General features: G+C 41.4%; 1 protein-coding gene across 1 annotated transcript; it reads left to right on the top strand.

Annotated features, from left to right (window-relative positions):
- The first annotated feature begins 1,910 nt into the window (after positions 1–1,910).
- On the top strand, positions 1,911–8,955 carry LOC122552244 (peroxiredoxin-1-like). The gene is made up of 6 exons (XM_043694917.1): positions 1,911–2,010; positions 4,926–5,043; positions 6,627–6,780; positions 7,640–7,762; positions 8,124–8,254; positions 8,664–8,955. Exons 2-6 carry the CDS (start codon positions 4,938–4,940, stop codon positions 8,747–8,749), a joined length of 600 nt encoding a protein of 199 aa, XP_043550852.1. The 5' UTR covers positions 1,911–2,010; positions 4,926–4,937; the 3' UTR covers positions 8,750–8,955.
- The last annotated feature ends 3,227 nt before the right edge of the window (positions 8,956–12,182 follow it).

The raw sequence follows: 12,182 nt of genomic DNA, 5'->3' as shown, positions 1-12,182 counted from the left end.
CTATTTGCTCAGGTGAATGTAAAAGGTCCTATGACACCAATTTTGAATAAGAGCAGGTGGGTTCTCCCAGGGGTCCTGGCCAATATTTATCCCTCAATCAAAGTCACAGAAGAATATATTACCTGGTAAAGATCATTTTGCTGTTGTGAGACCTCGCTATGTGCAGATTGTCTGCTGCATTCCTGACACACAAGGACTCACTTCAGATGTACTCCATTGGCTATAAAGTGCTATGAGAAACAAAAACAGGAATTGCTGGAAAAGCTCAGCAGGTCTGGCAACATTTGTGGAGAGAAATCAAAGTTAATGCTTTGGGTTAAGTGACTCTTCCTCAAAACTGAATTGCTATGAGAAGTCCAAAGAACTTGCAAAAGACTACTACATAGAAATACATGTCTTTTGTTTCTCATGGCAACGTGTTCCAATGCTGAAACAAAACAGAAACAGCTGGAAAAACTCAGCAGGTCTGGCAGCATCTGTGGAGAAAAAGCAGAATCAACATTTCAGGCCCAGTGACCTTTCTTTTTGTTTTTTGTTTAGTATGTTCAAACAGTATTTGGCAATGCTGGAGAAAAATGTGACTCTCAGTCAAATATGACTATCTTCATCCAAAAGACACACCACCCCCTGCAATGGTGTAATATACTTGAAGACAAATCCTGACAGATTAGTTCCTCTTCCTAACCATGACCAATTGCAGTGGTCCCCACACTATTTCCAGCTAAGATCTGCTAGATCAGCAAACAACTGAGTCTTAGAATTCCTATTTTAAAAGTGAATTATGCAAGTTAAGGAATTTTGTCTTTTTTTTCAACAACTGTCTGATGTGAAACAATCAATTTAGAAATGATAGGTAGCAAAAACTCAACACAGAAAAAAAATACAGTGGAGAACTACCCCAGTCTTGGCACTCATATACAAAACAACCTAGGCTGTTTTTACTAGTATATTAAATGAATGGAGAAAATGATTCGAATATATTCTTAGAAAGTTGACATACCCAAACATAGGGTAGTAAATATTTCTCAGTATTAGCCTGGTTGCCTCAGGTATGAAAAGAACAAAGTTAAGGACTCTATTAATGTGGAACTGTAAAACTGGAGTTTGATTATTTAAAATCAGTCTGATTACTAGTGAGCTTCCTGTTGCTCCTTTAGCTTGGATCACACAATCCACTCAGAGAAGAAATCCGCCTACCCGTTGATTCATTTAATAAACCAGGCAAGTTGTTCAACTGCACAATGGTTTATTGCTTAGTTTACGAGAGGCTGGTCTCAATTCCAATCTCCCCTCTGTTAGTATTTCAACTTGGCATCAAGCTTGCTGAGAGTGACCCCTTCTCTCTTCCTTCGCCCATTGCTATCTGATATCCTCTCCTGATCATGCACCTCCCTCTCCTTTTCCTCATTACCCTTCTCCACTACCATCTCTCACTCTATACTACTTTCTCTCCCTCACTACCACCTACCCCCACGCTGTCGCTGTCCCTTCCTCTTTCCCTCTCTACTACTAGCCTGATCTCATCCTTCCTGTTCATACCAGCCATCTCCCTCTGTCTCACTTCCCTTACTACACCCTCTTCTTGCCTCCATTGTCTCATGTTCTCTCCAGCAATCACTGTCTCACTCTATACCACTTTCTCTCTCTTTCATTACCACACAATCATTCTCTGCCATCCACCCTTTCATTCCCTTTATGAGCCACAACCTCCTTACTCTCCAGCCTCTCTCTCTCTCCCTCCCTGTCGCCAACACCCTTCTCTCAACAATTTTCTGGAAGTGACTAATTGTTAAAGTTGCACCAGGATAACTTGATCTTGAAACTCTAAAGTCATGCTGACGTTCACAGCGTATCTATCCCTTTAATTGTTGGAGCCGGGATGGATTTTTTGCTGAGTCATTCTGGACCCATGCTGCCTGAGATATTTAAAACCTCGCGAGTTCTGGCTCCTTATAAAAGGAAGAGGCGCGGTGCAGAGGGTTGGTTGCAAGAGTAAAGCGTGGAATTAACGTAAGTGCTGTAGAGACGATCAAAGCGCGGTGTTAGTGTTTTAAACGAAATGGCTTATTTTGTTCAGCTTGTGCGTCGTGGATTTTTGCATAGGGTTATTTCACTTTGCTAGAAGTGGAAACAGTTGATTCGTTCGTGTTTTGCATCCAATTCAGCAACAAAAATGTATTCGCAAGTCGGGAAGAAATTCCTTGTAAATTGAGTTATTGGTTGGGTTTTGATGGATTGAACGACTCTGAAGGCGGAGCTGCAGTAAAAGAATAAAGGGCGCAGTGTGATCTACATCCCCTTTGTTTAAAAACATGTCGGAGCTATTTTTTCCTCCTATTTACAAAGCGACTTTCTGGGGAAGGCCCTGTAAAACCCAGCTCAATCTCTTCATGGGTTCGACTTTTTAAAAACTCTTCGAGATCCAATTGGTATTTTTCTTTAGCTAATTGGCTGCTTTAAAAGGTACAAAAGCGCTTTGCAACTCTTCTGACTTTATATAAAACATTCCCCATTCATTTATAATCTCAATGTATCGACTTCCTGTTCAGGTTGTTACAACCTGAGCTACAAACCTTTCCTAAATCTTAAAGTATCTGCTTCCAGTTTCACCTAAAAGATTCATTCTGTTACCAGTTGGGATTTCAAGCTGGGCAATTGGTAACATTTAATGCTAATGCTAATGTTAAAGAAACAAGTGATTTGAGACCAAGCACTTGCCCCTGGGATGAATAGGGATAGAAACTTAATGTTTCTAGGAATGTTTCACTTAATATAACTTGCTGAAATAGTTTCCACAGTAATCCCAGTTTGTAGTGACAATGGCACTCTCTCTGCTCAATTCTTTTCATTCTAGAAACTGAAGCATTGAGGAAATACTACTTCCTGTTAGACTCTTGCAACTGGCATACTGTTGTCTTGCAATACTTGTCATTGATTGTCACGTGTCCTCTAATCAGTATCCCTGAACTAGCACTACTTGACTGTACAGAGTCAAGAGGAAAATCTCAGATTAAAATGCATTATTGTTGTCAGGATTTCCAGTAGGGCAAATGGAGAAAAAAATCTTGGCAGCTTTTCCAACACCAGGATATTTTTTGACTCTTAAGACTTTGTTTGTTTAGCTCAAGTATATTTCTCTTTCAAAGTAAACCAGCTCCAGACTGACTTGCTCGCCAGTATCTGCAGTACTCAGTTTTGCCAATGTTGAGGCTGTGTTGGATGTTGAGTTTAGTTGTGAATCTGGCTGTCTTGCCCTGTGGGTATTGAACAGTTGTTATTTTTCTACAGCTTCTCATTGGATAAATGAGAATTCAGCTGGCCCCAAGGAAGCTTGTGGCCTTCAGTGAAGTTTCATTTGAGTCAATGATCCTTATCTTGAAAGGGTCAAGATGCTCATTGATGCTGGTTGTTAGTAGAAATGCCAGATGAGAAGAGTGAACTTAATGGGTTGTTTTACCACTCAGTAAAATTGACTGGAGATAAAGGTTTTTATTAGTTTCCCCATTTGACTGTCTTTTTCTTGTAGTTAGACATGGATTGCATTCTGTAATTCACCAGATGAGACATTGTCCCAGTATGCACATTGCATGGGTTTGTTTTGACTTAACTCTAGACAATTCTCTCCTGCCCTCTGAGCCAATGCTGAGAATTTGACAGCAGATTACAACTAGAGAACAAGTTGGATCAATCAATGGCTGTTGTAGTAGAGGTCACTGCATTGGAATAGGTTGGAAATACTGACTAGTCTGGAAGCTTATGTAGTTTCCATCTGAGAACACTTGATTTTGCAGAGGCTAGCAACCTAACTGTCTTGATGCAGCTGGTACAAATATTTACAGCAATTTAAAGATCTGTAACTATGGTTTCTTATATTTTACTTAGCTTGGAACAGCTGGGTTAATCTGTTTCCTTAAATATAACTGTGCCACAATAACTTTGTACAATGCCAACTATTTTCATTTCTTAAATGAAAATGTTGAGAAACACAACAAATACTAAAGTTCTTCTACATCTGAGAAATTCCTCAAATTCCTTGTTATAGTTGAACTTGCATGACTACTTCATTTCGTTTTTCAAATCAACCTGTCAAGTAGAGCTTGAACCTGTCTCAAGCATGGATCCTACCACTGCATCTCAAAGACTAAAAAAACCACTCTCCTGACCAGGAATCAAACTTGGGTTGTAGTAGTGACAGCCATACCATGGCTGTTTTTTGTTTTAATGGATCTGTTTTTATATCCTCAACATATGAAGGATATTGTCACTGGTGTTTTAGCTTTAGACTTAAATTTAAGTCTCTGTCCTTATCACAAATCTATATTTCCCCTCTGCTGTTCTACTCAGCAGCCAGTGGAATATACCTGGTGTATTAATGAACCTGATTTATCTGTGAAAACTAGATAGTTGGGGCAACAGCCCACCTGCAAATTGTAATAGGAGGTGGGGTTATTAACATTAATTCAATAGACTGCTTAAATATAATTAAATGGTGGGTTTGGTTCACTTGATCTGCATGGGTGGGGAAAGTGAGTATGATGGATAGATGTCTGGCATCTGCAGTCCTCCCGTCCTCCTTGGAATCCAGCCTTGTGTGGTGCTGAAAAAGCACAGCTGGTCAGGCAGCATTTGAGGAACAGGAGTGTTAGTTCCAGGCCTTCATCAGAATGGGCCCAGGGTGGAGGTGAGGCTGGGGGAGGGTAGCAGAGTATGATGGGTAGGTGAAGATCTCTGGTATCTGCAGTCTTCACTTTTTCCTTGGAATCCAGTCTGTTCACTCACCTACAAACTGGATGTGCAATCCTACCAATGGGGCACTGGTTTATGCCACAGTGTTCACAATGTACCCAGGAGTGTCTTAAGTGCTAGTCATTTTCCACATGATCAAATGCTGATTTTTGTTTATCTATATTTCTCTTCCTGTACAGTTGCCATTCAAGATGTCAGCTGGAAATGCTAAAATTGGTCAGACTGCACCTGATTTCACAGCCAAAGCTGTGATGCCCAGTGGAGAGTTTGAGGACCTCACTTTGTCCAAATACAAAGGTTAATTTTTTTGTACTTGTAATCAATACAAAGCAGTGGAGCATGTGAACAGTTCTGCTTTGGTGTACTCCATTTCAGCAATCTTGGCAAAGCTTAACAGGACTTTGAATTTTGCTCAGATTCCAGCATTAGGACAATGTACATTAAGTACAAAGTCTGCTGAGGCCCTGCAGGTTGTATAGATAAGCTTTTTGCAATTGATTTTAAGCATGATCTAATTGAATTTTGAAAAATTGTAGTTATTTATGTCAATAGGGAGCAGCATATATTTTAATCATTCTTTCTGCCAAATGAAGTGGGACTTTGCCAAAAACCAAAGGCCAATTTAAATTCTCAACTTCATTACTTAAAGGTCCCACTGTTGTAAAAATCAGGCACAGATCCACCATTCTAACTTTAATGTTACTGTTGTTTTTGACCAGGCCAACACTTGGGTGCCTTTACCTGATTCCTTTGAGCTGAGTGCTCTGGTATGTCAGTGACAACACTGCTGTGGGTCTGGAGTCCGATTTCAGCTAAGCTAAGATTTGCCTTCCTGAAGGGTGTTGCAAAAATGTTGGTTACCATTACAACTGCCTTATAGTACAGTTTGTTTAAAAGATTGTGTATCTCTATATTGTCTGGATTTGAATCTGATTTCTGGATTACTTGGTTATCAATGCACCACTTTCCTTTTTGAAAGGAGAGGTCTTTGAGTCCAGAAAGGAGTCTCATGGCATAGGAGGCTACTTTGCATCTGTATCTGCTCTGAAAGAGTCTTACACAAGCTTACCTTGCCCCATAAGCCTGCAACATTTCTCCAACTATTTTGCAATTGCTTGTTTCCACCTTTTCGTAATTCATTCAGATCAGCTTGCCTCATCTAGATTTTTCTCTTTGCAAAGAAGCAAATGTTGGTTAGTCTTCAGTTAATGTTACTGTATCAGCCACTTTCTATAGAGCATTTCAATTTTCTCAAGCAGTGAAGAAATTCTAATTACATCTCAATGAGAAGACATTCTTGTAAAGAATTAGTCAGATGTACAGCATGGAAACAGACCCTTTGGTCCAACCTGTCCATGCTGACCAGATATCCCAATCTAATCCTAACTGCTAGCACCTGGCCCATAACCCTTCCTATTCATATGCCCATCCAGATACCTTTTTAAATGTCACAATTGTACTAGCCTCCATCACTTTCTCTTGCAGTTCATTCCATACACATACCACCCTCTGTGAAAGGTTTCCCCTTGGGTCCCTTTTTTATATCTTTACCCTCCCTTCCTTCCCCTCCCCCAACTAGCTTTCCAACTATTTTTGAATTGAACCTGCTGTAAAGCTGTATCTGATTGCATAATTAAGACCCTCCTCCTTGTTCAAATCTTTCCATTGTTGCTAAAACATTACCTCTTCCAGATTAACTTGTATTTGCCATCTTCCTTCAACAGTCTTCTATACTTTCCTCTAATCATTCTTGCTACTTGTCAATAAATATTTAGTGCACTTATCTGGACCATTCATGACGACAAGGCAACATCTAGTAACAGATTGGGTGAAAATTCTTGTCAATATCTAATATGGTACCAATTTTTTTCCCACTTCAGGAAAGTATGTTGTATTGTTCTTCTACCCCCTGGATTTCACCTTTGTGTGTCCAACGGAGATCATTGCATTCAGTGACAGAGCTGCTGAATTTCGCAAGATCAACTGTGAAGTAATTGGTGCTTCGACAGACTCTCACTTTAGCCACTTGGCCTGGTAAGAATTGTTATCTGCTAACAGGATGGTGTACAATGAGCTTGCAAATGGGTGGCTAGGGTCCATCTCCAAACTCATTTGACTGCAAGCTGGTGCAGTTAAACCTTCTGAGCTGCTTGATAGCCCAATACTGTCATTATGAATGACTTTTTTGTTCCAAGACTTTATCTGGCAGGTTGATTTCGGGCTATTTATCTAGTAGATAAAAATTTCTTAGTCAAGAGATCTAGAATAAACTGAAGAATTGTAAAAACTGTACTCAACATTGCTTGCTTAACTTTTTTGGACCTTGCATATTTTTATCCAGTTTTGTGTAATATCAGGAAACAGGCACTACGTATCAATACCTATTTGACAAGCCAGTGCAAGCATAGGCCAGATGGCACTTTTTGCACTAACATTTGATTCTATGAATTGTCAATACTTGTAATACCCCTAGACTTTGGGAGGGACAAAATACACTTTATTCTTTTAATTCTATTCTTTTGATCAAGTCAACCTTCATCACTAAAAATCAAATTTTGCTAACCTGAGTCAACTTTGAAAGGGGTGATTAATTCCCTTGAGTCAATAAAGTAATAAATTTCCAGCTATTTAACAGATGTTGGTTTGGATTTAGCTATAATACTACACTTTAGGCTAGCCATACTAAACCAGCTATAAACTAGTGAAGCCAGTTTGTAACATGTTCTATTTTAATCCATTGGATCTTTGAACACAAACCACTTTTTAAAAGGAGGTAACATCATGTTGAACACTTGTGTGCCTATGCATTTGATTAAAGTGGATATTTCACTTAAATTTGGAGCGATTCTCTTTTGCATTTAAGATTAACCTATTAATACAAATGTTTCTTTAGGACCAAGACTCCTCGTAAACAGGGTGGCATTGGCCACATGGACATTCCACTGGTTGCTGACCTAACACAGTCCATTGCCAAAGACTATGGCATTCTGAAGGAGGATGAGGGGATTGCTTACAGGTTGGTACAATATAGACTGGGTCTTGTGAAGTTTCACTTTGCATCTAATTTACCTCTTCATCTATCTTCAGTCTTAGAACTGATCATTGTTTCTGCTGACAATCTTTAATGCTATTCATTCTGTGGTGAGTCGGTGTTGATACCCAAATCAAATTCTCATTGACTTTAAGGTAGTTGTTGCTAGAGTTGGTTTCAGCAGTTCTTTTTAGCCAGAGATGCTGAAGATATTTGGAGGAAACCTCTCTCAAAGAATTGGAGGAAACCTTGTCTATCAAGGTGATCAGGGTTGATAGTTGGGGATCTTCACAAGTATTATTAATTACTTTTTGGGGTAACTTGCCACCTTCTCTCCCCTATCCAGAGGGCTCTTTATTATTGATGAGAAAGGAATCCTGCGTCAGATTACAATCAATGACCTTCCAGTTGGCCGCTCAGTGGATGAAACCTTGAGGCTTGTGCAGGCTTTCCAGTTCACAGACAAACATGGAGAAGGTAATGGTCTAGATCTCAATATGACAAAATGAAAACTAGTCTCAAGCTAAATTATCTTGTAATAGTAACTTTTTAATATTGCACTTGCAGAAAGTCACTAGGCAGCTACCTCAATGGATCACCTGGGTAATGGTAACCTTTGACCAAGTTGCACTTAAACTTTGACATAAGATTAACTTCAAAGTTTTAATTAGCATGTTATGACCAAATTTCTTGGCACCTATCTATCCTAAGATCTAGAGAAAAGCAGAATCTTGCCAATTGTGACTGCATTTGAACATTGACAAAGATCCCTTCTAGAGCAGTGACTGTTCTGCAGTAGGAAGTGGTACTAACAGGCACTTTGTATTCAACAGTGTCAGCAATCACTATGAAGTTAACTTTTTTAAAAATTTTGATCTCTCTCTAGTTTGCCCTGCTGGTTGGAAGCCTGGCCAGGACACCATCAAACCTAATGTTAACGAAAGCAAGAAGTTCTTTGAGAAACAATCCTAAACATTTCTGCTTCATCCATGCACAATATTAAATGAGGAAAGTGTATTTTTTTGTTAAGCAGGCACTTGAAGACCTAGTGTAGATTGCTGCACATTAGGATGTCGTTTTTTTTGTAAAGCATCTGAGTAACAAGGTCCAACTGTGCTCCTGTGAATGTTTGTGTTCTTTTTTTAAACTGTGTGCCAGAATAAAACTTGAGAACAAAATTTGTCTTGGTGTATAATACTTGCTCAAACTGAAGGTAGTACATCCATGGCTAACATTGCATTAAAATGGTTCTTGGATCACTTCTACCCACTAGGTCACCCAGGTACACACCACAATTTCCAATAGTGGTGACTTTGTCTGCATATGTAAGCATACTACGAGTAGTGGGCTCACCTTAAGGCATCTAAGAGGCTCTCCGCTCCTTTCAAATGACTGACTGACTGTAGATTTGTACTTACAAATCTTGAGCTAGGTTAGTGAGTTCCATACACAGCCTACAAGTGTGCAAAGATTATAGCTTGAGGCTGCTAATGCTCAATGCTGTGCACCTAGAATGGTTAACAATGAAGGTGGGTGAAGGAAGAGAAAACAATCAATGTAGCACTTTGTCTTGAATTGCAGTCATATATAGGAAAATGGCAGTCAACTTGTGCAATAAGTTTCCACAACTAATAGGACTCTTCAAAAAGAACATATTGGCCAGGACAATAGAACTTGCTGTTGTTCAGCATAGTCCCATGGGATCTTTCACATCTACCTGAGCATATGATGTCTTCACATGATGTATGAAGGTGATTGCCAAAACCGTGGAGGCATTAGCCTGTTTGTGCTTGATTTACAGATTGGTTTTTGAACCTGCTCCAATCAGATGGATCAATAGTAGTTCTGCTGTCACTAAACCACGCATGGTTCAGAGGATTCCAAACTGCATTCCTGCTTTATATTGTCCAGAGATCAACTAGTACAATGATGGGAGGGTAGTTATCTTGATTCTGTTAACTGGTGATCCTCACTAGGAGGTGGCTATTTAGTGAGGGGAAGATTCTCTCCATCAGTACTCTAGGAGACCACAACCTAGCAGGCACCTACAAACATTTACTGTAGAATTAATATCTTGAGTTTGCCAGCCTGTTCTTCAGGTGCCTACCATACCATCCCCAAACCTATCTCCTGATCCTGCCATTCTGCTATCAAGTGCTAGTCACACATTCCAATCCTCTAGATGCCCCCTGGCTCAATGGATATTAGCCTTTACCGACTGGAGATCAGAGCTTAAAGTGTCACTGGAAAAGCACAGCAGGTCAGGCAGCATCGAAGGAACAGGAGAATCGACATTTCGGGCATAAGCCCTCCTCATGAATGAGGAGGGTGGGCCAAGCAGGCTAAGATAAAAGGTAGGGAGGAGGGACTTGGGGTAGGAGGAATACGATAGGTGGAAGGAGGTTAAGGTGAGGCTGATAGGCTGGAGAGGGGGTGAGGGCAGAGAGGTCAGGAAGAAGATTGCAGGTCAAGAAGGTGGTGCTGAGTCTGAGGGTTGGGACTGAGAAAAGGTGGGGGGAGGGGAAATGAGAAAGCTGGAGAAATCTGCATTCATCTCATCCCTTGTGGTTGGAAGGTTCCTAGGCGGAAGATGAGGCACTCTTCCTCCAGGTGTCGCGTTGCCATGGTCTGGCGATGGAGGAGACCAAGGACCTGCATGTCCTTGGCAGAGTGGGAGGGGAGTCGGTGTCAAACACATGCAGGTCCTTGGTCTCCTCCATCACCAGACCATGGCAACACGACATCTGGAGGAAGAGTGCCTCATCTTCCGCCTAGGAACCCTCCAACCACAAGGGATGAATGCAGATTTCTCCAGCTTTCTTATTTCCCCCACCCCAACCCTCAGACTCAGCACCATCTTCTTGACCTGTAATCTTCCTCCTGACCTCTCCGGCCTATCACCCTCACCTTTAACCTCCTTCCAGCTATCGTATTCCCAACTCCATCCTCCCTACCTTTTATCATAGCCTGCTGGCATACCCTCCTCATTCCTGAAGAAGGGCTTATGCCCAAAACGTTGATTTTCCTGTTCCTTGGATGCTGCCTGACCTGCTGCGCTTTTCCAGCAACACATTTTTACCCACTGGAGAAGGAGATGGCACAGGGCAGGGTCACACTAGGCACACCAGATGGCAACTGGATCACAATATGGAGCAGAAACAATAGAGTAGCTACAGACACTGCCTGGGGCCACCACACTGCACTCACAACCCAGTTGACTAGTTTAAGTCAGGTGGGGCAGAGAATACACTAGTAATGAACACTACCTGCTGAAGTGTCTGGGTCCAGCCAACCCCTCTTAATAGAAATGCTAACAGCTTGACACAGACTCAGTACAAAATGCTAATAGCCAGGGCTGCAAGTAATCATCCTTCTCAGAAAGAGTGATTAGTGCTCATTACTACAGCAATGGATTTCCACGCAGAGGTTGAAACTGACCGTGACCATGCAGAAATTAACAAAGGCTGCACTGGGACTGACAAAGACTGCATCAAAACCAATCAATGATTTTGCAATGATTGCCATAAACAAACCATGTTACAAAGACAATCTCATCACTGATCTATTGTACCACAAGATGTATAACAGGTTCTTGACGTGTGCTTCAGGTTGAGAGAAAACTCGCAGCTGACTCGCAACTGTGCTGTTGGTGTCTTTCTCTTCCCCGGAGCTCCGCTATTTCCTTGTACAAATAAACTCTGTCGTTGAACCCTGATTCTGACTCAGGAAACTGGTGATTTTCCCCATAACAATTGGCGCTGCAAGCAGGGTTCTTATTCCTGGTGCCCTGGTCCAAGGCCACGATCGGGGGACCAGAGTAAGAACCAATTTGTACCTGCAAACGGGAAGAGTCAAACCGGGCCAAGGACACAGTTTAAAATGTATACCAATTGTAATGTCTAATTTGCTACAGTACGGAGTTAAATTTTTTTAATTACATATCTGTGGAGAATGAGTATTAACTACTGTAAGAATCTGCTGCTTGTGCTGAAACAGCCAGAGGATAAGGTCATGCCTGTCTTAAAAGCCCTGCCCTAAACTGGTTGTTAAGAGGGGTAACACCCCACACGAAGGTTGGGATTTGAAGTGAGAATTGAAGTGCCAAGGGTAATAGGAGTTGTGAAGCACAAGTGGCAATGTCAGGTAGAGAAGTCGGAGCTTTGTACCTGAGTTCGGAAAATTGACTCCATCCCCCCAGACCTCCCCCTCACTCAGCTCCTAGCTCCCAGCCCTGCTGAGTTTTCACCATCCCCCCAGACCTCCCACTCACTGAGGACGAACGATCAGTCCTCAGCAAAGGACTCACCTTCATCCCCCTCCGCCCACGCGTCAATGAATTTAATACACGCCGTGACATCGAACAATTCTTCCGTCGCCTCCGCCTCCGAGCTTACTTTCACAATCA

This window comes from Chiloscyllium plagiosum, chromosome 8 (genome assembly GCF_004010195.1).
Source record: "Chiloscyllium plagiosum isolate BGI_BamShark_2017 chromosome 8, ASM401019v2, whole genome shotgun sequence".
Lineage (NCBI taxonomy): Eukaryota > Metazoa > Chordata > Chondrichthyes > Orectolobiformes > Hemiscylliidae > Chiloscyllium > Chiloscyllium plagiosum.
This window is presented reverse-complemented; position numbering and strand designations above follow the sequence as displayed.

Coding starts and splice junctions, on each gene's coding strand:
- LOC122552244 (XM_043694917.1), top strand. CDS start 4,938: ATGTCAGCTGGAAATGCTAAAATTGGTCAGACTGCACCTGATTTCACA. Junction 6,781..7,639: donor CACTTTAGCCACTTGGCCTG/GTAAGAATTGTT, acceptor ATGTTTCTTTAG/GACCAAGACTCCTCGTAAAC. Junction 7,763..8,123: donor GATGAGGGGATTGCTTACAG/GTTGGTACAATA, acceptor TCCCCTATCCAG/AGGGCTCTTTATTATTGATG.